Genomic DNA, 27,717 nt, shown 5'->3' on the forward strand with positions numbered 1-27,717 from the left:
ACAGCCCCCTCCTGGCCTTCTCTCAGGCTACGCACTTTCTTGGGGTGACAGCCTGAGCATAGTTACTTACCAAGTTCTTGTAAGGTGCTGAGCCATATGCACTAAGTGCTTTCCACAAATACCCTTAAGACAGGTATACTGTTACCTTTTTATGGCATATAATTCATATACCATAAAATTCCCCACGTGGGTCATATGGAAACTGTTTTACTTTGAGGAACTGCCAGACTTTTTCCAAAGGGCTGCATTTCACACTCTCACCAGCAGTGCATGAGAAGTCCAATTTCTTCACATCTTCTCCAGCACTTAGTAATGCCTTCTTAAACGGCCTTTCAAGTAGGTGTGAATATGATCTCACTTTCACAAGGGAGAAAATGGACTCAGAGGCCGTGTGACTTGCCTAAGGCCATGCAGCAACAAGTGGTGGGCCTGGATTTGATTCTAGAACTTCTGGTGTTTTGGGACATCTTTTTATTGAAATGTAACAAACACACAGAAAAGTGTACTCACCATGTCCTGCTTAATGCAGTTTAACAAAGTGAACACCCTGTGTCACTACCAACCAGAATCATGACCTAGAACAATACCAAAGCTCCCTTTGCACCTCTCAGTACTGTCTCCGTCCAGGATAACCAGCAGGTCCCCAGTTCTGCTGGAGGATGGTGAGGTGGTACCACACCAGGGCAGACCCCTGGTGTTCAGGTCACTAGGTTGTTATAGACAAAGGCAGGTTGTGAAGTCTGAGGGTCTCTCTTCTCTTCCCAGTCTGTGCTGAATAGCTTTGCACAGTTGGTCATGGTATGTACCGTTCCGGTCTGTCGGGGGTGAATGGCAATACCCGCTTCCAGGTGGGCTGTGCGATTCTGGGTTCTGCTAGAGATGGGACTGGCCATGCAGTGGCAGGAGGTGGGGAAGGGGAGCCCGCAGGAGTGCTTCCAGTCTGGGAGGGCCTGACACTGGGCACGGGCAGGTGTGCTGATGGGCCTGAGCAGGGGTGGGGCCCGTCTGGCCATGCAGGCCCCTCCTGACGCCCTCTGAGCCTTGAGTGTTGTTTCTCCCCTGCCCCTCCTTGCCCTTTGTACCCACACCCTGGCACTGGGTTGTGTACATGGGAGAGGTCCCACTTGTTGAATGACCACATGAATTCAGTCCCAAGAGACCATTGCACTGGCCATATTTCAAGTGCTCAGTAGCCGCCTATGGGCCTGAGACATATTTATGCTCTGAAGAACTTAGAGTAATCACCCCCACTGCTAAGATAAGCTTAAACAAAACAATATAAAACACAAGAAACATGTATTTTATTATAAGAGGTTTTTTCTTGCTCAAAACCAAGTTACTTTTACTTTATACATAATTCTAACAAGTGTGGTACCCCGGTGTCACAAACTACAACAGAAGAGCAGTAATCTCTTCTTTTTTATGTTTATTTTATTGATTTTTAGAGAGAGAGGAAGGGAGAGACAGAGACAGGGAGACAGACAGGAGCATTGATCTGTTCCTACATGTGCCCTGACCAGGGATTGAACTGGCAACCTCTGTGCTTCGGGCCAATGCTTTAACCAACCAAGCTATGCGGCCAGGGCAAGAGCAGTACTCTTGAGGGTAGGGTGTGGGCCCATTGGCAGCCATACCATTTGGCATCAAGAGAATAATTGGAGATGCTGTACAAGACCATCTCCTCAACTGGGGCCACTGTGGCAGCAAGCAGCTCTTCTTCTGGTGGCCCCGGGAGCATTGCAGGGCTGCCCCGTGCACCAGTGGAAGGTGGCAATGAGAACCGTGGCCCTACGGCAGCCAGGGAAGGGTAAATTATGCTCCATGTCTTAGGTTTACAGAAACAAGAGGACAGAGCGGTGTGAAAGGCATTTGAGGAGACTTGCTCTGGGACTCGAGCCCAGACTGGCCCATCTAACAGCAGACTGTTACCTGCCACTTTGCTTTTGCTGTATGACTTTCCCTTTGTGGGATTAAAGAGAACATCAAAATATTTTGACACACCTTCCCCAAATGAAGGTGTGTGGGTTTCAAAGCCGAGGGGAGCAGTAGGTGGCCTGGGGTCCTGCAGGACTGGGTGGCAGTGGGCAGGCAGATTCTGAGGACTCCCCCAACCCCAACTGTGCCAGGTCCAGCTCTGGTCCTGGCTTCTCTGTCGCTTGGCACACGCTGGTGATGTGCGTGCAGACAAGTAGACGTTGGAGTTTGGTAGAACATGGGCGTGGAGACGGCAGATTGTCAGACTGAATCCTGATATTTCTCTTTCCAGCAGGGGACCGTGATGTTATCACTTCTCTGTGGTGCAATTTCTTCTTCTGTAGCATGTGGATAAGTAGTGGTAAAACAGTACCCCCCCCCCAAAGGTTGTTGTACAGTTAAATGGGATAATACCTATAAAGCCCTCAGCATGGTGCTGGCCACATGGTAACTGCTTGATAAATGTTAGCCAGGGGCAGCTGTGCCTTTCTTTGTGGGAGAAGTTTCATGAGGGTTATGTTTGTAAAGGCTGTGTCCTTCCTTGTCCCTGAAAAAATATGAACCAGGCTGTTCACAACTGCCAAAAGGTGGAAACAACCGCAATGTCCATCAACTGATGGATGGGTGAACAAAACATGGCATGATGTCCACTCAGTGGACCATCATCCAACCCTAGAAAGGAACGGAGTACTGATACATGCTATTGCGCGGATGAACCTTGAGAACATGAAGTGAACGGAGCCAGATAGAAAGGACCACATAGTGGATGGTTGCGCAGATGTGAGATCTCCAGAGCAGGCTGAGCCGTAGAGACAGAAAGCAGATAGTAATGGCCAGGGGCTGGGGGCGGGGTTACAGGGAGCGAGCCCTTTATGGGTATGGGTTTCCTTTGGGGTGATGAAAATGTCTTAGAACTAAACTGAGGCAAAGATTGCACAGCATTGTGAATGCACTAAATGCCACTGATGTACATTTTACAGGGTTAATGTTTCATTTATGTCATGTGCATTTTATCTCAGTTTTTTTAAAAAAGTAGCAGGGGGAGGTGAGAGCTGAAGCCCACTCGCCCAGTGTGAGCCACACCCTTGTACAGTCACCAAGGTTGTGGCCTCATCCTCATCGCCGTTGCTGCTGTTGGCTGTCCAGGGTGGGGCTGACAGGAGCTCCCCTGCCCTCTGACCCGCCTGACACCTCTCCTCTGTGTGTGGGGTCAGGAGCACATCCTTCCTCGTGCATGTGGGCCCATAGAATCAGGCTGTACAGTGTGGGTCCCCCCTGCACAATGACTCAGGCGACTTCCACTTGGGAAGAGAGGAGATGTGTCCACAGCAAGATGCAGCCAGTGGGCTGCCGGGCGGCAACCCCGCCTTGACACACAGCTTGCTGTCTCTACCTCGGCCCCCAGCTGACACACCCTCCTGCCCCAGAGCAGGCTCCTTGAGGGTGTTCCCAGACCAGCCTTTCCATTGGGGCCCAGAGTCTTCTTCGGAACCGTGCCAGCATCATCTGCGCATGTGCCTTGAGTCAGCCTGAAGCCTCGTCTTGGAGGCCTTTGACGTCATGATTCATATTCACTTTTAGAAAAATCCCCATGGAAACCAGCAGGCAGGTTTGGGCAGAAGGGAGCTGGCTCCCCAGAAAGTCAGGGGAAGTGAAGGTGAGGGATAAGGGATTGAGGGGCTCTGTGGGGGGCTGTTTCAGGGGCATTTGGTCACTCCACTCCATGTCCATTTGACATGTGGGAAGTCCAAGAAGGTGCCCACCAGTTTGAAAAGTCAGCTCTGAAGGCTTTGGGGGTTCAGTTGGAGGCTGATGAGGCCCCTCTAGGCCCCTGCTTCCTGCAGCCCAGCTTCAGGGGGTGGGGAATACCAGGGAAGAAGCTCATCTCAGAAACAAGAGCAGAGGGAGGGTGTTCCTCTTCTGGGTCTGGCAGCTACCAAGACCCCGCACTAGCCCCTCATCAGTCCCTGAGAGCCAGAGGACAAAGGCACCCGCCCTGGTCCCTAACTCCCGTAGAAAAGCCGTGTCCCCAGGAGCCGGGCTCACAGGCTCTGCCACTCCAGCCCCTGGCGGTGTGGTCACGTCACAGGCACTTCGCTATCAAGTGGCCACACTGAACTCACCCAGTCAGAGTGTGGCTTCTAGCAGGACCCACTCTTGTTGGGGGCCCGGGATGAAGGCCCCCCCCCCAGCCTTAGGCTGGGTTCCCAGTACTCGTTAATGTCTCTTTAATGAGAGCAATTTGGCAACGATGTAAAATATGCTCTTACCCTTTGTCCCATTAATTCCATTTCTGGGAATCTGGCCCAAAAAACTAATCCTAAATATAGGGTAGGAAAACATGTTTTATAAGGATGTTCGTTGTGGAGTTGTTTAGAGTAGTGAAAACTAAACCAGAGCACTGTCTATAGGGGAAGGGGGAGGAGTGGTGAAAAATGGCGGCTGAGCCTCTAATAAGATGGATTTGGAGATTGCCACTCAGAAATTTGGGATGTGCACGTGATGTAACATTATGTGAAAAATGACAGGTTACAAAATTATATGTACTGCATGATTCGGGTTCTGTAAAAAAAATTATGTATAGCCTGACCAGGTGGTGGCGCAATGGATAGAGCGTCGAACTGGGATGCAGAGGACCCAGGTTCGAGACCCCGAGGTCGCCAGCTTGAGCGCAGGCTCGTCTGGTTTGAGCAAAAGCCCACCAGCTTGAACCCAAGGTTGTTTGCTCCAGCAAGGGGTTACTCGGTCTGCTGAAGGCCCGCGATCAAGGCACATATGAGAAAGCAATCAGTGAACAACTAAGATGTTGCAACGCGCAGTGAAAAACTAATGATTGATGCTTCTCATCTCTCTCCGTTCCTGTCTGTCTGTCCCTGTCTATCCCTCTCTCTGACTCACTCTCTGTCTCTGTAAAAAAAAAAAAATTATGTATAAAAAATAAGCAGGAAGGTAAAGTATCAAAGTGTTAAATAGTGATTTTGTTGAGGTTTTATCTGAAAGATTCCGTGCTATTCATCATCTCCCAAATTATCTTGAATATTCATGCATTGCTTTTCTTATTCTGGTCTGAGTTGTAATTTACATTCAGTGAAATTAATCATTTTAGAGTGCAGATCTGTGAGTTTTGACAAACATATACGGTCAAGTAACCATCACCACAGTCAAGATATAGACTATTTCCATCACCCCAAACATTCCCCTGCTCCCCTCAGTCACCAGTCTCCTCCCCTAGCCCATCCACTGGAGACCGCTGGTTTGATTTCCATCCCTGTAGTTTTACTGATTCTAGGATGTCATTTAAATGAAATCACAGTATGTCTTGCGCCGCTTCTACATGTAGAGATAACTTCTAATCTGCTCACCGTTCTCTTTAGAGCAGTAGTCCCCAACCTTTTTTGGGCCACGGACAGGTTTAATGTCAGAAAATATTTTCACGGACCAGCCTTTAGGGTGGGATGGATAAATGCGCAAAATTAAATTATGCGACCGGCGTAAAAACTGTGGTATTTTTAAATATAATTGTCAAACTTATGAGACAAGCATCAAGAGTGAGTCTTAGACGGATGTAACAGAGGGAATCTGGTCATTTTTAACAAATAAAACATCGTTCAGACTTAAATATGAATAAAACGGAAATAATGTAAGTTATTTATTCTTTCTCTGCGGACCGGTACCAAATGGCCCACAGACCGGTACCGGTCCGCGGCCTGGGATTTGAAGACCACTGCTTTAGAGCTGGATTTCCTAGCTACTCCCAAGAGAATTTAATTATTATTTTTTTTATCTAACTCAGCCTTTTTACCCCATGCAGGGATCTCCTCCACTGCAGCTCTGGTCATCTGTTCAAATTACCAGGGGATTATCAGTTTATCTCTGTAAGACCCTCCCAGGAGTGTGAAAGTGCCTCTGAGGAAGGGCGTCCTTGGTCAGCAGCAGCTCATGCCTCAGCCAGAGAGCAGCGTCTGGGAGCTCTAGATCCTGATCTGTCCCATTTCCCTTGCAAACCTCATGGGCTCTGTCCGTGATGATGATGATGATGATGATGATGATGATGATGATAACAGTAACAACAGTAGTGGTAGTGGCAGCTCTTAATGTACTCACTAAGCATTTTGTTTTAGAACAGTGTGAAATAGGTGTACAGAAAAGTCACAAAGACAAAACAGAGTTCCCATATACACCCTACACCCCTCCCCCCATTGTTAACTTCTTACAGTAGTATGATACATTTGTCACAACTAACAAACCAATTTTGATATGCTCTTATTAATGTCCATACTTTATTCAATTTCCTTAGTTTTTACCTAATGTCCTTTTTCTGTCCCTAGATTCCATCCAGGGTTCCACAGTACACTTAGTCATTGTGTCTCTGTAGACTTCTCTTGGCTGGGACAGTTACTCAGGCTTTCCTTGTTTTTGAATAATACTGGTCAGGTGTTTTGAGGAATGTCTCTCAATTGGGTTTTGTCTATTTGTCTAATGTTCAAAGCAGAATTTTGGGTTTGGAGGAGAAGGACTCCAGAGAGAAAGTGTAGTCTTTCTCTCTTTTTTTGTATTTTTCTGAAGTTGGAAACGGGGAGGCAGTCAGACAGACTCCCGCATGCGCCTGACCAGGCTCCACCCAGCATGCCCACCAGGGGGCGATGCTCTGCCCATCTGGGGCACTGTTCCATCACAACCAGAGCCATTCTAGTGCCTGAGGCAGAGGCCATGGAGCCATCCTTAGCGCCTGAGCCAACTTTGCTCCAATGGAGCCTTGGCTGCAGGAGGGGAAGAGACAGACAGAGAGGAAGGAGAAGGGCAGGGGTGGAGAAGCAGATGGGCACCTCTCCTGTGTGCCCTGGCCGGGAATTGAACCCAGGACTTCTGCACATCAGGCCGATGCTCTACCACTGAGCCAACCAGCCAGGGCCTTGTAGTCTTTCTCTTGATAGTTGATTTTATTGAGCTTTTCTGTGTGTTTCAGATGCTATGCTAAGCCCTTGACAAATTGGATCTCCTTTAAGGCTCCTGATAATTCTATAAAATTCTTGTTTTAGTGTTAGAGGAAACAGGTTCAGAGGGGTGCAGTAACTTGTGTGAAGACACAGTAAGTGGCTCAAAGGTAGTAGGTCTTGTTGGTAATACAGATTTTGCTTTTAGCCAGCAGTGCTTCAAACAGTGGGAAAGCAATACATCTGCTATTTAAAAACAGTATGTATTTATTTATACCCAACCTTTCCCCCCAGAGCCTGCCTGTGTTGCAGCTTCTAATCAAGGCTGCACTGTGACAGATAAAGCCGGGTCGTGAGAAAAGGCAGACAGACACAGGCAGTTAGCAAGCCCCCCCATCCCAAATCACACATGTCAGTAGTGGTCATCTGGAGTGTGCTGCCACAGACTCGGTGTGGGTCCTGGGAGTGTCTCATTGTGTCTCGGGGTCTCTGAGGAGGCTGTGCTGGGAAATAGATGTCGCAAGGCCTTCCGCTTGTGTACCCAAGGTGGGATTCTGAAGAAACGAAGCTGGTCATTCTCTTTGTTTGGATGATTACATCCAATGCAGTATGGTCACACTGTCCCCCTTGCTGGGGTTTTTGGAGTGGGCTTTTATGTCTCTATTTTGTTTGGTATGGTCCAGCACTTTTCCAGATGCAGTAGTGGCCACTTCTTATCCCTTGTCCTCCAGCCTCTGTGCATAATGAGGGATCAGCAGGCTGGGTTGGGAGGCCAACTGGACCTTCAAAAGGGAGAGAGGTGGATCTGGCCACATGGAAAGGCCTTTGGCGCATCTGGGCACCCAGGTGTCATTGCTTCCTAAAGCTGATTTTTTTAAAAATTGACTATTTTTAATTTTAAAAAATAATAACCAAAAAAGCATCTTTCCAGATGTACCATATGTAGTGATTATAAGTAATAAATGGTGAGTGCAGGGTCGCTGGCTTGAGCAAGGGGTAACTGGCTCACCTGGAGCCCTGCAGTCAAGGTACATATAAGAAAGCAATCAATGAACAACTAAGGTGCTGCAACCATGAGTTACTGCTTCTCGTCTCTCTCCTTCCCTGTCTGCCCCACTCTCTCTTGCTAGCTCTCTCTCTTTCACACACACACAAAGTAATAGCAGATGAACGTTTTTTGTTTTGTTTTTGTATTTTTCCGAAATGAGAAGCTGCGGGAAGGGCTGGGGGGGATCCACCCAGCATGCCCACCAGGGGGCGATGGAGCATTGCTTCGTTGCAACCAGAGCCATTCTAGCGCCTGAGGAGGAGGCCATGGAGCTGTCCTCAGCGCCCAGGCCAACTTTGCTCCATGGAGCCTTGGCTGCGGGAGGGGAAGAGAGAGACAGAGAGAAAGGAGAGGGGGAGGGGTGGAGAAGCAGATGGGCACTCCTCCTGTGTATCCTGACTGGGAACCGTACCCGGGACTTCCACACCCCAGACTGATGCTCTACTGCCGAGCCAAACAGCCAGGGCCGCAGATGAACGGAAAATATTCCTTCATTTACTAAGACAATAATTACGTCCTCAGTGTCAGGCACAGTTTGGGAACCTTGGGACAGAACAGGTGAGAATTCCTGCTCTCGTGGTGCTGAAACACTAGCTGGGGAGACAATCAATAACAAACACAATAAGGATTTGAATGTGGGTTTGGAAGTGAGCGTAGAACCAACTCCCGAGCCCCTGGCCTCAGGACAAGATGTGCTGTGAGGGCGGAGTCGCTTATTGCGCATGTTGAAAACATAATCATGCAGGGGATGCTGGAATAGGGCAGAGAGTAAAGGGAGCCCCCATGTTTGTCTTTGGGGCACGCTGACACAGCAGCCCCTGGATTGGTGCCTCGGGGTGGGCCACGTGCTGGCAAGAACCGCAGGATAAACTTGGCAGTTTCTCCACTGGGGCCCGAGCAGCTGGTCACTCACCTGGACCTGGGCAGCAGCCTCCAGGCTGATAGTTCCCTCCCTGCTCCCGCCCACTCCTGAGGCTCTTCCTGTACAGCAGTTCCAGCGAAGCTGTGAAACCTGGCTACAGCCCCTGCAGCACTGCACCCCATGGGGAGTAATAATACCCAGGCCCTCCCTTCCTTTGCCCCGGCCTGAACACGCCCAGCTGTGCCTGCCCCTGGCCCTTCGCACTGGCCGTGGGCTCTGGGACACACTTGCCCTCCATCTGCCCACAGTGCTCCGGCTCTCAGCCAGTTGTTGCCACACCCTGTTTTGACTCTTGGTGTAGCATTCCTGCTTTTCAGTCGTATTTTGGGGGGTATTTTGTTGGCTTGTTTCCTTTTTGCCCCACGGGGCTCCTGTCTCCTTCACTGCTGTGTCCCCGGCACCCATTATGGGGCCTGGAACATCATAGATGCTTAATAATATCTGTCAGATGAATGAATGAGTGAATGAGAAAACAATGAATGAACAAATCAATTGATCAATCACTCTTACTTCCAGAGCCTGGTAACTGATCATATCAGAGAAATTTGAGGCAGCTTAAGCCTTCAACCTTCTCCGCCTTCATCACCACCACCGTATCTCAACTTTGACTGACAGAAATTGAAATTTAAAAATCCTCACAGAGGTCCCCAGTCCTCCTGGGCAAACCAGCGTGTTAAGCTGCTCCTGACTCCTTGTTGTATCCAGCTTAGTGGTCAGGGTGCCAGTTCCGAGTCAGCAGCTCAGTTCAATGCTGGCCATGCCCCTTTCCAACTGGGTGGCCTTTGGCAAGTTACTTGACTGCCTCAGCCTCAGCCTCAGCCTCCTCATCTGTGCAATGGGGATGGCCCTGCACCTGCTCCATGGGACTGTTGTGAGAATTAAAGGAGAGAGCACTGGCCGTGTGCCTGGGGGGTGCTTGGTGCGTGTCAGGGCTTGGGAGATGTAAGCTGTTCTTCTCAGCTGCGGTACACTCACCTCTGCTGCTGCTAAAGTCTGGCTTCCATGGGCCAGAGGAACAAGGACAGCGCGGGTACCTGGTGGCCAGTTCTTCCCCCCTTGTACTTGGTGCCTTCTCTTTGTGATAGTGGAACTCACTCAGAAAGCAGTGAGTGGCTGTGAAGTTTTGCCCCACCCACATGCCAGCATTGACCGATGAGACCTTTATCATTCTTTCTATAAACACAAATTGTTGTGCACTTGCCATGTGCCAGGCACTGGGGAAAGAGAGCAGGGCCCAAGAGAGGCACAAGGCTGACCGTGTGGAACTGCAGCCTGGTCAGAAGTCATATGAAAGAGATAGCCGATGGTTTAAGTCCATAGTAACTTACCTGGTGTGGTTAGCATGGAGGGTTCAAGCAAGGTGTGACCCGGTGGGTTATGGGGTCCAGAGGATTGTAGGCACCCCCCAGAAGTCTGTTGAGCTGAGACCTGGAGAGAAGAAGAGGAGATGACGGGGCTGGGCCAGGGCCTTTCTGGGACCGAGAACAGGGTCAGAGTGTGGTGCTGTCAGCAGGCCTGTGTGTGGGAGCTGGAAAGGGAGAGAAGACGCAGGGTGGTCGGGGGGAGGAGAGACCGGACCTGTGAGGCATCTCAGTGGTGATGGGAGCGTCGATTTTGTGGTCGGATCACTGGGAGCCATTGGAAGGTGCTGAGTGGGAGAGTAGGGGGATTGATCTGTCAGCTTGGCATGTAGCCCTTGGTGCTGAGTGGAGAAGGCTTATCTGTGGGGAAAGACGAGGCAGAGGGGCCATGGCGGCTATGACTGCTTTCTGGACGGGAGAGAGCAGTGGCGCCACCCGTGCACAGTCCTAGCCCTCAAGGTGCCCCGGTCTTGTCCCAGTGACACCCCTGAACAGACACATGGGCGAGTTCTCACTCCAGCTCCGCCCTGCAGCTGGATGCTGCTAGCTAGGTAAGACGGAGTTCCTTTGGTCCGGAGAGGTGCCAGGTGTCTGTACCAGCTAGAACACTTGTTGCCACAGTGGGGATGTTTTTCCAGAACCTTCTTCTGAGGCATGAATGTTGTGCCTGATCTTGTAACCAATGCATGTCTTTTTTTTCTCTTTTGTTTGCTGCAGCCAACTGGGTACATGGAGAACTCAGTCTCCTACAGCGCCATTGAAGACGTGCAGCTGCTGTCCTGGGAGAATGCCCCGAAGTACTGTTTACAGCTCACAATTCCTGGGGGAACTGTCTTGCTGCAGGTAGGAGACGTAAACATGAACACATTTCTCCTCCAGCCCCACTCACCCTCCTCTTTTCCCTTGGAGGGAGACGGCCAACTGTCAGGAGGGAAGGTTGTTTAACTTAGGGTGTTATTCTCTCCAAGTACAAGAAGAGCATAAGCTGGGGCTCACCGGGGGAATGGAAGGGGGAATGCGCACAGACTGAGCCGTGCTGCAGGCTTGCCGCGTCTGGGAGCTTTACATGGTGTCCTTGTATTTCTCTTGACAAACCTGACGTGGAAGCTGAGGTTCACTGGCACAGCGGTTAGGCGTTAAAAGGCTATAAGAAGCAAGTAAGCAGCAGATGTCAGCTTTTAAGTGAGGAGGTTCTTTCTTGTTGATCTCAATCTTTTGAGATTTTTATGAAAGTCTGAGCTGTGCCTTTGGAAAAGTGCATGTTTTATGTGCGTTGGTCAGAACTGTTTGTTGGACATGATGCAAACAATATTCAAACTATGAGGCAAAAAGAGAATTTGATGCTGTACTTGTATTAAAGTAACTGGGGAGTCTAAGAGAGGACTTCAGGCGTACCAGGATCCTGGAGTTAAGTGATACCAGTATTCAGCGTCTCTCTGCATCTCCTGGCTCTGCTTCATTGCGCTGGCTTCGTTGTCAGACACGGCCTCTCTGTGATGGGAAAGATGGATTTCTGGCAGCCTCCAGTTATATTCTTGGAGCTTATCATCCTTAAAAATGTCAAAGCCGTCCTGACCTGTGGTGGCGCAGTGGATAAAGCATCGACCTGGAATGCTGAGGTCGCTGGTTCAAAACCCTGGGCTTGCCTGGTCAAGGCACATATGGGAGTTGATGCTTCCTGCACCTCCCCATTCTCTCTCTATCTCTCCTGCTCTCTCTCTCTCTAATAAAAATGAATAAATAAAATCTAAAAAAAAATGTCAAAGCCCATTTTCCTCCTGTATCTTTCTATAAAATTTCATGCAAGGTTCTGATTGGTTCTGCTATCGCCCTGTACACCCCAGGAAATGCCCTGCTTGGATTACATACCTGCCCTTGACCATAAGCAGGTGTGTACTCTGGTAGCCCTATGAAGCCCTGCCAGAACTGTGGCGGGAAAAAATAACGTGTCTGCTGCACTACATACATGTGACATGTTCTATGTCATTTTAAGGAGCACCCCCACCATTTCCAAGTCAGAACCCCTCATTCAGAAAGAATGCACTCTCCTCACTGGGAGAACAGTTTTCCTTGCCCTTTCTTTTTTTTTTCCTGAAGCTGTTTCAGCTGGAAACAGGGAGAGACAGTCAGACAGACTCCCGCATGTGCCCGACCGGGATCCACCCGGCACGCCCACCATGGGGGGGCGCTCTGCCCACCAGGGGGCGACGCTCTGCCCCTCCTGGGCGTCGCCATATTGCGACCAGAGTCACTCTAGCGCCTGGGGCAGAGGCCACAGAGCCATCCCCAGCGCCCGGGCCATCTTTGCTCCAATGGAGCCTTGGCTGCGGGAGGGGAAGAGAGAGACAGAGAGGAAAGCGCGGCGGAGGGGTGGAGAAGCAAATGGGCGCTTCTCCTATGTACCCTGGCCGGGAATCGAACCCGGGTCCTCCGCACGCTAGGCCGACGCTCTACCGCTGAGCCAACCGGCCAGGGCCTCCTTGCCCTTTCTTTGGGGGCATTTTCTTTCTAACTCTGTCACCCCAGCAAGACCTGCTCTGAGCCCAATGAGATAGATGCTCCCTAAAAAGCGTTTCATAAGTGGCCACTGGGTTGTGTAACAATAGTGGAGCCAAAAAGCATGTGGTTAGACCTCTGAAGAATGCTGAGCTCAACAAGATGAGTTAGCAGCTAAACACCCTGTAGAAAAACTCCATTCTTTACTGTTACCTCTTAGAGGTCGCCAAAACCATACCTCCTTGTCTATGGAGCCTATGAAAGAGGTGATCAGTTCTGGCCCCCTGGGACGGGGAAGGGCAGAGCTTGAAGCTGAGGGAGGCAATAGCAGGATCTGTGGGAAACTGAGAGAAGATGGGTCCCGAAAAAATCTGTTTGAATCACAGAGCACTGAGCTGCTTGCCCCCTGTGCAGGGTGAGGAAGGGCAGTAAGTCCCTTGGCCCCATCCTTGAAGAACTCCTGGGCCCTCTGGGGAGACAGAGCCATAAACATAGACCGCAGAGATAACAGGTAAAATAGAGGCCTGTCCCAGAGGACCCAGATCCTAGGGAGTGGCTCACTCAGCCTAGGGGTGCCAGAGGAAGCTCTCCAGGGATGGTAACATTAGAGCTGGGCACTGAGGGATGAGTAGGAGTGCGCCAGGATGGGGACATGCGCACTGGGCAGAGGGAACTTGGGAGCGAACCATGGATTTAGGGGAGAGGGTTGTTAGGGCCCTGTGGATGTATCCAGAGCTGTTTGGTCACAGGCAGATCATGTTAGTCTTGTTAGCTAAATGAAGCTGTGGCTATATTCTGAGGGCCATAGGGAGCCATCAAAAGCTCCTAGGGGGTCAGAGGGATCAGTCCAGTTGCCTGGCAGAGGGTGCTGGATATGTGAGTGCCAGAGGGAGGCACAAGAGAGGGAAAACTTTTAAATAGTCCAGCCAGAGAAAGGAGGCTCTGAGCTCCCACCTCTCTGGGTATAGCAGATATAAGTCTGCCAGTAGGAGTGGCAGGGGGCCTCATTGCTTCTAGAGCTGGAGGGGGCAGCAGGATCCCCCAAGACAGTAGTACCCTGAGTGCCACTTGCCCTCAGGCCAGAGGAGCAGTGGGGCTTGGAGGCATGTGGGTCCCTGGGCAGTGCTGGGAATGTTCCTTTAACCCAGGCCATGGCTACACGCCGACCGTGATGACTCGCCTGGCTGGGGCTGTACCGGCAGCGGCCTCACGCAGAGCCCTCCCCACCGTGCTGCCAGAAGGGCGGGCCTGCGGCTGCTCCAGCATCCCCCTGCTCAGAGCCTACTAGCCAGAGACTGGTGCAGGAGAGCGGGAGGAGGAGGAGTTGGCTGGCAGCTCCTGGGAGCCAGAGCTGGACTCGGGTAGGGCAGGGGAAGCAGACAGCAGCCTCCAGCCCATCACCCAGGGGAGCCCAGGTGGGTGCACCTCTCCCCTGCCTGCCGTGGTCTCTCTCTTGCTGTCATTTCCATCGGCTTCTACCTTGCTTTCTTCTTATTGTCACCCCGCTGCCCTCCCTCCTGTGATTCATGGGCGTTGCATGGCTGTCTTGTTATACAAATAAATGGGTTCTGAGTCATCTGAAGATAGGCTCCAGGCTGAGGGCTCCCTGTGGTGATGGGGTGCTCAGAGGCACCTGGAGCCCCAGAGTCATGGCCAGAGGTGCAGGGCAGGTGCTCCTCACATGTCACTTTGATAGTCAGCGGGATCTTTTGCTTTGGGCTTATCTCCATCTATGTGACAGGTCCCAGAGCCCTGGTGTGACAGAGCAGTCGTCCCGCTCCGGGTGGAAGGGAGGCCCGAGAAGTGGCCAGCGGTGCTCAGGGTCAAGGCTGACTGGAAGAGCTTCTTCATCTGGGTGCTTCTAGTGAAAGGATGGCAGTGCCCTGAATGGTGCTGTCCCTACAAATGCTATTTGCCCCACAGGATTGTTTGCATTTAAATTTAATTTATTAAATCAGATTAAGAATGAGATTTCTTGGTGCCCATTTTGAGTGCTCAGTAGCCACATGTAGTTAGTGGCTACTGTATTGGACAGGGCAGATGAAGAACCTTGCTATTGCCACCCAGAGTTTTGCTGAACAGGCTGGACCATAGAACTTCTCATGTCGACTCATGCTGCTTGTGTTGGGCCCGCTCCTAGGGGAAACAGCCTTAGCGTCAGGCCGGCCTCTTGTGTTCCAGCATCCCTGCCTCCCTGGATAGGGTCCCATCCTGCTACATGTAGCACAGCTGTTCTCTGCATGGAGGCGATCTCGGGGGCTTGCGAGGTCCTGCCCTTGCCTGCCCAGGCTCTCTCTTCCTCCCCTCTCCCTTTTCTCAGCTTCCCTTATCCATGTCTGGTTTCCTCTCTCTCTCTGATACCTCTTCTCCATGTCTCCCCTTCCCCTTTGCTCCCTCTCTCTCTCTTTCTCTATTTCACGCTCTGCTTCTCTCGCAGTTTCTTTTTCTCTGGTATCTTTCTCTAGGCCCCAGCCTCCACCCCAGCCCTTCTCTGTGGACATCTTGACTTAATTCTCTCTGTTTCCTCTCTCTATTCCTCCCTTTCCTCTCTCTCTCTCTTCCTCCCAAGGGACCTCCTTACAAAACTGCTTTGTTGGCATTTAATTGGTGCTTCGCTCAGACCTCCGAGAGCTGACCTGAGTTCAGGGAAGGCTAAGAGACACCCTTAGGCAAACATGCCCTCTCCCCAGGTCGGAGATGCCAAGCCATCTGCCAGCAGGTTGAGTCTCCCAACAAAGGCTCCAGCCTTCCAGCCTGGGTCCAACTGGTATGTTTTTGGATGCTTTGTGATTTTTCAGCATGAGCTCTCTAATACCACATGAGTAGAATCCCTGGGTGCAGAAAGGACTTATTTATCTTTTTTCCTCCCTTAATGTACTTTCTGCTGGTGTTTTATTGTGAGGGGTAACTGCATAAGCACATAACCTGGCCGTGAATGCGTCGTGGGCGCCACCAGGGGGTGGGCTGGTGGGTGTTGAGGGCTGTTGGCGGCAGATCATCTGTGAGGATTTCGGGTGCAGTTGGCTTTCCACTTAGCCCTGAGGCGTGGACAAGGCCCGCTGCTCCTGAAAGAGGCTGTGGGCGGGACAAGACCCAGGAGAACCTCCTTCCCCGAGAGCCTCTGCTTCCTTCCAGGATGGTTTCCGAGACCCGCTCTTGTCACAGACGTTCCGGAAAGTTCCCCCAGGAGACCAGGCAACTGTTTACCCCAAACGCTGGCAGCAGGGGCAGGGACAGGGTGGGTTCCCTTCTTACTGGAAGCTGGAGAGAAAGACCTTTCCGGCCTGAAGATCACGTGCTGTTATTTCCCTAAGAAGCTGAGCCTGGGAAGGAGGTCTTGGGAACAGTCACCCCCAGTGCACCCTCTGCTGTTTTTCTCACCTCTTGAAACAATACAACGAGAGAGAACTTGGCAACTTTCTAAGGAAATTAAGCAGAATTTGCCTGGAATGGGGCCGTTTCGGTATTGGAAAGATGTATTACTGGGAGAATTGGCGCCGGCCTGCGCAGGCCTGCCTCTGCTAGGGCTCTCTCCCATGCTTGAACCGCGTCTCCTCTGAGTGACCCGCGGGACTCGGGGCTGCGCCCGTGTCCTAGTGGAGCGGGCCTCCCAGCTCACACCGGGACTGTGTAGAAACTCAGCCTCTCCCCCAAGCCCGGTGCAGCCCCGTCCTCTCTCCCTGTCCTTGGAAGGCATTTAGACATGCCTCCACAGGGACCCGGACAGTCCCCAGCAGCCTCTGTCTTCTTTAAAACTAGACAAGCCGAAGAAAGAAGCAGTGCACGGCCCACCTTTGTCGCAACCTCTGGCTCCGGTAGCGAGGGGGGAAGTGGCCGTGAGGAGGCGCTGGCTGCACCACAAGCCGCCTCCCCTCTTCTGGAGGACAGTTCTGGCCCACCCTCTTGTTTGCAAGGTGGGGCCTTCTGTGATTGGAACAGGTGCCAAGTCCTTCCTCCTCCCCTGTCATCAGCATAATACTTTCCGATTTCCCAGCCCGGTTCCTGGAGCCCAGCGGAGCCCATGTGCGTCACTTTCATGTTGGGTGGACAGTAGATAGAGCAGGCTGTGGGGTCAGACAGTCCCGAGTCCCAGCCCAGCTCTACCAGGTTCTACCTGTGTAACCTTGAGCAGCAGGAATAACCTCTCTGGGCCTCTAGTTTATCTGTGAATTGGACCCATAATACTGGATCATGGATGTAGTAAGGATTACCAATATCACATGTAAGATACTTAGCATTGTACTTGGTACATAGTAGGTGTTCAGGAAAGACTACCATGATTATTTCTAGAGCCTTAGTCAAATACAGCTTGGGAAAGAGAGGATATCAAGGCCGAATAGTTCTTTTGAAATTCTACCACACATGACACTTCAATCGGCAGAATGGGTAGAGTAATGATCTAGCCATTTGTCCATTTGTCCATCCGTCTATCTGTCCGTCCATCCATCCATCCATCCATCCATCCACCCACCCACCTACCCACCTGTTTATTCATCTATTGAATCATTGTTTCATTCAATAAGTCAGCCAATCTTTCATTTAACAAAGATTTCTCTGGGTTGTGTGGATATAGTGGTAAATAAGTCACCTGGTCCTCGACCTCACGGAGCTCACAGCCTAGAGAGGAAGAACAAAGAAACAAGCAATTACAGGATAGTGTGATATCTTAGATGAGGTGTCATCACCTGATGGGTCAGGGATGGGGAAGGGAAAGTCACCACTACAACAGATACTATGGAGAGTTGGCATTTCGGGTGAGACATGAAGACCAGGCAGTGACGGAGGGTAGAAGGCAGACTGTTGGTGGGATGTACACTCTGTATGAAAGCCAGACCAAAAAACAGCAAGCCAGGTTATGCTGGGTTTTGCTACAGTGACAAGCAGCCCCAATAATACATAGCTTTAAAATAGCAAAGGATTATTTCTCAGTCATGCTGAGAAAAAACTGCCATGGTGGGTCAGCTAAGAGCTCAGCTGGTTGAGCACACACCATCTGAAACATTTCTGGTCGCTAGGGCAGGGGGAAGGGAACCTACTAAACAGTGCACTCGCTCTTAAAGCCTTCCACTGGAAGTGACATAGGTCATGTCGGCTCATGTTTCATTGGCCAAAGCAAGTCAGCTGGCTGTGCATACCTACTGTGCGCTGGAAGGGAGCTGAAAACACTGGGCAAGGACAGGGATAAGACCACAGCCGTCTAGGCCTTAGATTCCTCATCAATACTTGGCAGGAGGCCCATGATGCCATCTGAAATGATTTACACAGTTGTGTGTGTGGGAGGGGCGCATACAAATGTGTACGTTACTTAGATGTGAGTCCATAGCTTGTTTCAGGTTCTCAGAGGGTTTCAGGTTCTCATAAATCCCCAAAAGACTGAGATCTCCTGGACTGAGTGGTCCTTGAAACCCCTTTGAGCCTCTGATTCAAAGAGCCTCATTCCTTATAATGGACAAATGCAGCTGAGGCTGCAGAGAAGCAGCCAGCCTTGAGGGGAGGAGGGCGCGGTGTGGCCACCGGTCCTCCCAAGTGTGCCGGGGGAATAATGAGCCCGGTGGGTGGGGTGGGAGGTACTTGCTGTCTCCCTGCTGTGCAGGTGCCAAACCTTGCTCCCCGGGGGAGGAGGCACAGGAGAAGGGGGTGGGTGACTTCCTTGGCCAGCATCTTTGTGCTTTGTGTTATGTGTAATTCATTCAGTGAACTTTTTAACACTGGCCTCTTTGGGGAGGTGCAGTTAATCCTTCTGGATCTTGCCTTCCCCCTTCCTGTGGGCAGGACAGATAGATCATAGGGCTGGGCTAAGGGCTCTATAAGTGTCCAGTGGTGGGAAGAGTGCAGCAAAGTGAAGGAGGAAGGTGGTCCTGGCTGAGGCATGGGGAAGGTGAGGGGTTTCAGAAGTACAGAAAGGTGGGCATGTGCCAGATGGGAGCAGTGGGCAGTGAGGTTGATGCTGGTCAGGGGCTGGGTCAGACTGCTCAGTGGGCAGCAGGGCTCTACCGCCTGCTCTGAGCCTGAGCTTCGGCTTCTGTGCAGTGGCAGTATGCGTGTCCTCACCTTGTAGTGAGGTGTGTACGGCATTCTGCACGAAGTCTGGTCAGTGGAATCAGGCTATTGTTACTGACCTACAGGATCTTGGCTGTACGATGGTGGTCAGTTCACTGAAGACCACTGCCCCCCCCCCCCCGGCATAGGCCCTGTGAAAGGGAGGGTAGGGCGGACCTGGCTGCATGGGGCAGAGAGGAAACCTGTTGAGCAGGGCCAGCACCGCCTGCTGTGTGAGCTGGGGCCTGCGGGATGCCAGGACGGCTCCTGCTGATACCGGGCGCAGCCGAGGATCTGGGAGCTGGCTGGCTCCTTCCAGAGAAACAGGTACAGGGACAGTGCATCAGAGCACCCACCTCTGAGACAGAAGAAGGAGCCACTGGGGCCGTGTGAGTCCATCAGGACTCTGGGGTACAAGCAGCTGAAATGGGCACAGGCTATCTCAAGCAAGAAAGGAATGTACTAGAAGGATTGATGGGAGCCTGGAGACCAGGCTTAAAAAATGGACTGGAACTGAGGCAGGTGGGGGACCATGTTCCAATCCAGTCACCATTCTTTCTAGGAAGGCACAGGCTTGCCTCATTATGAAGTCTCACACCTCTCATCTTGACATCATTTTGCTCAAGACCCAAAGTCCTAGACAAGACCTTCTTATTGACCTGGCCAGGATGCCATACAGGGCCAAGGGCGGGGTTGAGAGGCCCCCTAACAGAAGCTCACATGTTGAGAGGCTCACAGGATGGTTGCCCAGGCAGAGGAAGGGGTCACTATCTACCGTTTACCACTACCTGCACTGTGCTCCCATTTGTTGCACTGTTTGTGCAGCCAGACTGGTGCTACCAGGTACTGCTAATCAACGCTGGGAATTTGGGAATAAGACCCTGCCCTCCAGGAGCTCACAGTCCACTCATTAGTCATTCATTCAGCTGGTCTCGCTTGGTCACTCAATGCTGAGGCCCTGGGGGATACTGTGGTGGGGCCTGTGGCACATAAGAAGGAGGGACAAGAGTCCCTTTTCCTTCTCCCTCTCCTCTCTTCTCTCTTCCTGTTTTGTATTCACTTGGCCATTCAGTCCAGCCAGTGACACCTTCTGGGTACTGCCCAGGCCTACTGTGGACCCTTAGAACCAGTGGAATGACCCACATCAACACTAAACCTACCTGGCTATACCTCCCAATTCATTTCCTCATGTTGCTGTGACAAATGACCGTAATTTAGTGATTAAAACAACACAAATTTAATATCTACAATTGTGGAGGCCAGAAGTCCAACATGGGTCCCACTGGGCTAAAATCAAGGTGTTGGCAGGCTGGTTCCTTCTGGCAGCTCTAGAGGAGAGTCCATTCCTTTGCCATTTCCAGCTTCCAAAGGCCACCCGCATCCCTTGGCTCATGGCCACTTCACTCCAACCTCTACTTCCGTCTGTGAGTCTTCTGCCTCCCTCTTATAAGGACCCTTGTGATTACACTGGCTCACTCAGATAATTCAGAGTAACCTCCCCGTCAGGATCAAGATCTTTAACTTAGTCACTTTGCTAAGCTCCTTGGCCCACTAGTCCTTCCTAGGGGTTTAGGATTTTGGGGGGTACCCTTTATTTGGCTTACCACACCTGCCCCCTCCTCTAGCCACCATAGTGTATTAAAGCAGAGACATGGTTGTGGACCAGCAGCATGCTGGACCTGCTCATACCGGCTTGTACCAGTTCCAGAGAGTGATTGTGTATCTCTCCAGTTCTGGTCTAAGGACAGAATCGGCCAAGGCAGCATCATTCACAGCCCGGAAGTCAGCACACCCTGTAATCACTGTTTTTTAAATTTTATTTTACTTATTAATTTTTTATCCCAGAAAGCCTGTTGTTACACAGTTATCAGCACAGCACAGGCTGCAGCTGCTACCGAGAGTGCTCACGCTGTCTGCATGCAGAGTGCTTGCCCGTACTGGGCCCTGCGCTAAGTAAGCATTTTGCACAGATTATCTCATTGTTGAGATCGTGGTGACGCACTCCCTGAGCACGGTGGTATTTTGTCATCCTAATGAGCAAGAATTGTCATGAGACCACAGAGCTAGGTCAGCACTGACAGGAGGTAACCCAGGCATGGACCTTTCGTGTTTCTGCTGATCCCTGCAGCAAACTCCCCTCTGGTCAGGTGTCACAGGCTTTGTGTCATCAGGGGACTTACTCCAGGTCACACCACTAGACCAGAGCAGAGCCCCAACTTGAGTCCAGGCCTGGTGGAAACTCCGCCACTGCAGAAGTCCCTGCATCACACAGAGTGAGCCCCAGGACACTCCTCCCCTGGGCGGAGACACAACTCACCCTGCCTCCCAAGTGTGGTGTGAAACTGCTCAGGGTTTGGACTGGGTCTCAGCCTGACTCCCCACTGCACTAGCCACTGACCTGGTTCTGGTTCATGTCTTCAAGCCTGGAGATTTCCCCAGATTCTGCCCTGACAGAGCAGCATGGTGGTTAGGGTGAGGTGGGGAGACCTGGATCTCCTTGACTGAAGGAGACCCGAAGTTGTACATGCATGTGCATGCACATGGTGGGAGGGTGGGAGGCAGAAGGCGGACTGTTGTGTTTAGAGTTTCTGGCCTTTGCGAGAGTCCCTCGATTGTCAGGGTCACTTAGTGCAGGGCTGTGGGGTCTGGTGGGACTGGGTGCTGCATTTCTGCCCTTGGATATGATCAGGGGGAAACCAGGACTGCTGTAGCATTATGCATGAGTCCCACTACCTGACTTCTAGTCCTGGCTCCACACCTGATGCCTATGAGCCTGTGGGAAAGTTTTTAACCTTCCAACTGCAGACAGTACCAATTTCTCGGGTTAGACTTGAAAGGACTGAAAGAGCCAGTCCATACATAGGGCTCAGGGCTGGGGCTGGTGTGCATTAACCATGCCATAGGTAGTTGCTTTCAGGCCCTGGCTGGTTGGCTCAGTGGTAGAGCGTCGGCCTGGCATGTGGAGGTCCCAGGTTTGATTCCCAGTCAGGGCACACAGGAGAGGTGCCCATCTGCTTCCCACCCCTCTCCCTCTTGTTTCTCTCTCTCTCTCTCTCTTCCTCTCCTATAACCATGGCTGACTGGATTGGAGAGAGTTGTCCCAGGGCACTGAGGATGGCTCCATGGTCTCCACCTCAGGCTCTAAAGAAGAACTTGGCTGCTAAGCAATGGAGCAACACCCCAGATGGGCTGAGCATCACCCCTCGTGGGCTTGCTGGGTGGATTCCAGTCAGGGTGCATGCGGGAATCTGTCTCTGCCTCCCCTCCTCTCACTGAATAAAAAAATGAAAAATAAAAAGATATAGCTTTCAGCATCAGCAGATCTGCTAGAACGGGGTTGAGAACAGCAGTGACACATCGGAGTCGGCAGGGCCTTCCTTAGGCCACATTTGATTGAGAGGAATCGATGATGGTGATAATAATAACAATAACAATGGCTGTGTTTTCCTTTGGCCACCTCCTCTCTAGGCCCAGCAAGGAGATGCTTGGGTTTGAATATACTTAGTTAATATGAGATGTCAGAGTCTCAGTTGTTCCTTCTGTGAAATGGACACGATGTCGCCCACCTCGCAGAGCTGTTGTGAGCGCTGATGATGGAATATGTGGATGATAACCTCCAGGTGCCTGGGCAGTGCTTGATACAAAGGAGGCACCCAGGCAGTTCCCACTATCATCGTCCCACCACCATGCCTCGTCCCCATTCATCTGGGCCCCTCCTGTGATTCTAAAGAAGTTGAGATACGTGTGCAGTTCAAGCTCCTCCAGCCACAAGTCACTCCTACCCGGCAGAGTAAGCATACATTGGCAGTGGGGTCTTATTTCAGGAAAGTCGCCCTGGTTTTCACTTCTATATTGGTTTGTACCCAAAGGGTTCAGCTAGGTGAATCCCTCTAAAGGTTGTTAAGGTCACAGATCCAACCCCTTTAGACAGACAGGCTGAGGCTCGTGTGCTGGCCTGTGAAATGCTGCAAGTCTGTGATTGGACCTTAACGTCCCGCCCTGTTCTTTTCATTGCAGGCTGCCAACAGCTACCTGCGGGACCAGTGGTTCCATTCTCTGCAGTGGAAGGTAAGTCCTGATTTAGTTGCTCATTCCAGGTGGCTGCCTCTGTTTTGGGGGTAGCTTAACACCAGTCTGTTACCAGAGGCCTGAAGACGGAGATCTCTTACCTTTCAGGTCGCAGAGTAGCCTGTCCATTGTATAAACAGGTCACGGAGGAGCCTGTCTGTTGTATAAAGCTTCTCTTCCTGTACTCTCTGTCATTTGATACCTTTCTCTCTGCAATACCAAAGTAGTGTTCTTGTCCTGTTGGCCTTTGACTTTGCTCATAGCCTTATACTGCTGTGCCTGCTTGCAAAGGGATGTAGGATCTCTTATTCTCAGAACAGGGGCTCACTTGTGGGCCTGGCGGCGGCAGCGGGGGGAGAAGGGAACGACGACAGGACTTCAGGGCCTTAAGATGCTGTCTTGAAAGTAACTTATAAAAGTGGCACCAGGGCCTGACCTGTGGTGGCGCAGTGGATAAAGCGTCGACCTGGAACGCTGAGGTCGCCGGTTCAAAACCCTGGGCTCGCCCGGTCGAGGCACATATGGGAGTTGATGCTTCCTGCTCCTCCTCCCCTTCTCTCTCTGTCTCTTTCTCTCCTCTCTCTAAAATGAATAAATTTTAAAAAAAATTAAAAAAAAAAAGTGGCACCAGGCTCAATTTACCAGAGATTTAAAAGCCCAACTGAGCTTCCATAGTCTTCCCTTCATTGTCTGGTTCTTTGGCATAACTTCCCAGCTCTGGTTCTGCATAAGGATGGCCCAAAGCCTTCTAGCCCGTAAGGGAAATTAGTCCTCTACTGGTCACTCTCAAGACAGGAGGAAGATTTGCTGATGAGGGTCCTCCCAGCCCTCTGGGGAGTCCACATCCTGCTCCATGACTCCGGCAGCTTCCCGTCATAGCCTGCCTCCCTGTCGCTCCTGCCTTCTGATCTTTTAGTTTAGGACAAGCTGTGACAGGCCTGTGGCCTTGTGGAGCCATTAGGGCATGGCTGGAATGACGGTGCTTGTCCTGAGCTGTCATCTGTACTGTAAGCTGGAGCGCCGCGGAGGGTGAACGGCTGGCCCTGTGCAGGGTCTGAGGCCATGTGCCATTGTGGGGTGACCAAGGGAACACAGAATTCCTCTCGTGCCTCTGGAGGGGCTGTCGTCACAGCCAGGCGGAGGACGGAAATACAACCCCGGAAAATTACATTCCTGGTCCCAGAGAGAGCCAGATCTTCGTTCCCCTGACAGCTGCAGGTCCTCTTGCCCTGTCGCCTGTTGGGCCGTCTCAGGGGTTGAGCATGAGTCTCCAAGTTGAGGCTGCTAAGGGGAAAGACTGGCATTTATTGAACACCGTGTGCCAGGAATTTGCATCTAGGCCCATTGTGTGCGTTTCACCCTTGCCTCAGCCTTACTAGGTTATCACTGCTCCCCTTTCATGTACGGCCAAGGTGAGGCTAGACCAGAGTCCAGCTCCCATAGTTAGTCAAGACCTGAGGCAGGGTGCAAACCTCCATTTTTTCCATGACTGTAGGTGTCTGAGTGGAGGTGGAAAGCACTGGGTGGCAGCTAAAAAGGCGAGGTGGCACGTGCTTGCTCACAGAGTCAGCAGGTACTGTTGTGAGCTTGATTTCCTACGGCCTGGCCCTCTGTGTGTCCCAGGACTGTGGGGCTACCTGGGAGTTAAATGCCATCAGGCAAGAGGGAGGGAAAATGACAGGGATGGTGGTGGTCAGCCGGCCTCCCTCTCTCCTCTGTTCTCCATGCGTGTTTTCCATGTGAGCCCTCAGTAAGTGGTGGCCTTGCTTCTTAGCTCAGGACAGGGCAGAAACACTCAGAGACAGACAGCCTACCTGACAGGTTGGGAAAATGCCTCATTGAGAAGGTGGCCGAGATCAAGGTCTAGGGAGAGGCTGTCTTTAGTGGTATTCCACAAAGCTCTGCTTTCTGCCTTGCCCTGGTCAACATTTTTTTTCAACAGTGATTTATGTCAACACCTAAAAGGCAGTGTTTGTGAATTTGTGAATATTATGCAGTGACAGGGATGACTAAAGTGGTGGTCATAGAAATCGGAATTTCAGGAGATTGATAAACTAGCAAGTGACAAGCTTGAAATACACACATTCACACCTCAGAGAGTGCATGTGGGATTCAGATAATTGGTTGAACGGGTACTGAATTTGGGATCCCTGGACTTCCAGCCGTTCTCATGAAAACTTGAATGTCTGCACCCAATTTTGGAAGTGTTTGGTTTGTTTGTGGTTGTTAAATTTAATCAGATAAATTAAAAAGAAAAGAAAGCAAGCATCCAGGAAACCCAAGCCAAAGTGTCAAGGAACCAGTGAGCATCTGGCAGTGTGAGTCTCTTTGGCCACATGATAGTGGATGATGGCTTTTGTTCTCACTGTATACGCCTTTGGGTGTGTCTTAGGCATTTGTGAGATATTGGTGTTCCCCTTTGTAGTTGCCCCAGTCCCCCCATTCTTTGGGCATGCTGCCACCAGGTGGCAGTGGTTTCTCAGTGCCAGCAACTGATTTCATTCCTGTGGCTTTTTGCCACCCAGTTCTGATGAGAATGAAGGAGGATGCTCTCCTTCCTTTTAAAATGCAAAGAAACAAGATGTTTTGGAGGCACTGCCAGCTAGAGACATGAACTTAGAGATCTGGGTTTATTTACATCTGGTTCTGTATCTTACTCGTCCTGTGGTCTGCATAGATTCTAGCAAGTGTTTATGAACTCAGACACAGTCACTGAGTACCTACAACAGGGGTCGGGAAACTTTTTGGCTGAGAGAGCCATGAACGCCACATATTTTAAAATGTAATTCCGTGAGAACCATACAGTGACCCGTGTATGTTAAGCATTATCCAATAAAAATCTGGTGTTGTCCCGGAGGACAGCTGTGATTGGCTCCAGCCACCCGCAACCATGAACATGAGCGGTAGGAAATGAATGGATTGTAATACATGAGAATGTTTTATATTTTTAACATTATTATTATTTTTTTATTAAAGATTTGTCTGCGAGCCAGATGCAGCCATCAAAAGAGCCACATCTGGCCTGCGAGCCACAGGTTCCTGACCCCTGACCTACAATGTACGCAGCATGGCTAGGCGCTGTCCTGTTTGTTGTGATTCAGCACATGAAGGAGCCAAGGCTCAGACAAGAAGAGGTCCAGTGACCTGCCCATAGCCACCCAGCAGATTTCCTACAGATCTGTGTCCGCCCAGCCTTCTGGGTAAACCAGCTGTGCCCGATTCTGAGGTTTGAACTCTTCAGCCCAATCAGGATGTGACCTTTTGCTCCTCTTGATACGGCTATTTACAGTCAACCACTTCGGGTTTTTTCTTTCCTCCTTTTCTATATCTTTAACTTAAAAAAAAATTAATAGAACATCAAAATTGAGGATTTTAGAAAGCTACAACCTCAGGTTGAGTTTTAAAATTTTCTAAATGTTGTTTTTGTCTTTTTCTTCCCCTACACTGGTGATTTTCAACCTTTTTCATCTCATGGCACGTGTAAAGCTAATTACTAAAATTCTATGGCATGCCAAAAACTATTATTTTTTGTCAATCTGACAAAAAATAGATATAATTTTGATTCATTCACACTGGATGGCAACTGTATTGGCTGTCATCTTTTTTTTTTTTTTTTTTTTTAACAATCTAAGGGAAAAATCAGTGCCCCTGAGTAGTCGGTTTGCATGTTTTAAAATTTCTGCAGCCCACTGGTTGAAAATCGCTGCCCTACACCAGTATGAATTTGCATGTTGTAGCTGCAGTTCACATAGAGAAGACATTCTTCCACTTATAAAGAACGTTACCTCTGAAACACTGTGTCCCCGTTGATTTGTTTTTTATCCAGTTGCACTGGTGTCTCTAGGGCATCCTCAACAAGCAGTGGTATTGCCCGCAGGGGCCAAGACAAGTTGTTTGGGGCTTTAAGGACCTTAAGTTATTACGGTAGTATGTGGCCCTCCCAAGTTCAGCCCTGTTCAACAAAATCTTACTTGTAACTATTTAATATCAAAGGAAGGAGGGCGTATGGATGTGGGATGTCTAAGAAGGCCCCTTAGGGGGACAGAGATGGAAGAGGTTGAGAAAGCCTGCTCTCCCGCATGCTGCGTTGTGAAGCTGGGCAGAGTAGAGCTGAAGTAGCTGACGATGTCCCTGCTGATCTCTGCTCCCGCCTGGGCCCCCATTGTTTTAAGGGCCGTGGCTGCGACTTCCAGTGTGTCCCGGTGCCACCCGACCATCACGGGCCATCTGGGTGTTTTCTTGGCGCCAGACACTGTTTTGAGCATCATCTCGTCTCAGTATGAGGAAACTTGAGACACCTGTCCAAGGCCACTTGAAGGGGAAGTGGAGTTTGACCCACAGTGTTCCAGCCCCCAAGGCCCCCTTCCCTGCCCACCCCTCTCTGAGCAGCTCTGCTCCCCCTCTCAGCCTCCTACCTCCTGTCCCCAGAGCCCCACAGGAGGACAGCCAGATCCGTGTCCCCAGGCAGGAGGGAGGACGGAGTCACTGGTGGTGTGGTAGCAGCGCCACCCTCCCAGCTTCCACTGGGGCAGAGCGCGCGGCCTGCAGCTGCTTGGAGACCTGTTTGGTTTGGGTGGCCTGCCCTTGAGGCTAGTCCCGGGGGGTGTGGAAGCATAAACAGTTGTGCTGCGTTAATGAGGCCTCGTTTCTGACTCAGAGATGCACCTTGGAGGCCAGGTCCTGTGGAGACAGGCCTGTCTCAGTGAACTGGGCCATGAGGGGACAGCCTGGTTTGTGTGACAAGGCCAAGAGTGTGTCCCAGGCTGTGAGGGCAGGCTGTAAGTGTACAGAGCTGTGAGAAGACAAGCCTATTTTTGTATCCAAGAGTCAAGGCAAGAGTCCCAGGTATATAAGGCTAAGAGGGGACAGGCCTGT

At 50.9% G+C, this 27,717-nt stretch overlaps 1 protein-coding gene and 1 non-coding gene across 2 annotated transcripts in view; one reads left to right on the top strand and one right to left on the bottom strand.

Annotated features, from left to right (window-relative positions):
* The window catches only part of CMIP (c-Maf inducing protein), a 254,893-nt gene that overhangs the window by 145,460 nt on the left and 81,716 nt on the right, over positions 1-27,717 (top strand). The window contains exons 2-3 of the mRNA XM_066350272.1: positions 10,957-11,082; positions 22,792-22,842. Of these exons, the coding sequence (XP_066206369.1) occupies positions 10,957-11,082; positions 22,792-22,842 (177 nt within the window). The remainder of the gene's footprint in view (positions 1-10,956; positions 11,083-22,791; positions 22,843-27,717) is intronic.
* Positions 6,811-6,886, bottom strand: TRNAI-GAU (transfer RNA isoleucine (anticodon GAU)). Its single transcript has one exon. It is a non-coding gene; the product is annotated as a tRNA-Ile (tRNA).

The sequence above is a fragment of the Saccopteryx leptura genome, chromosome 9, assembly GCF_036850995.1.
Source record: "Saccopteryx leptura isolate mSacLep1 chromosome 9, mSacLep1_pri_phased_curated, whole genome shotgun sequence".
In the NCBI taxonomy this organism is placed as follows: Eukaryota; Metazoa; Chordata; class Mammalia; order Chiroptera; family Emballonuridae; genus Saccopteryx; species Saccopteryx leptura.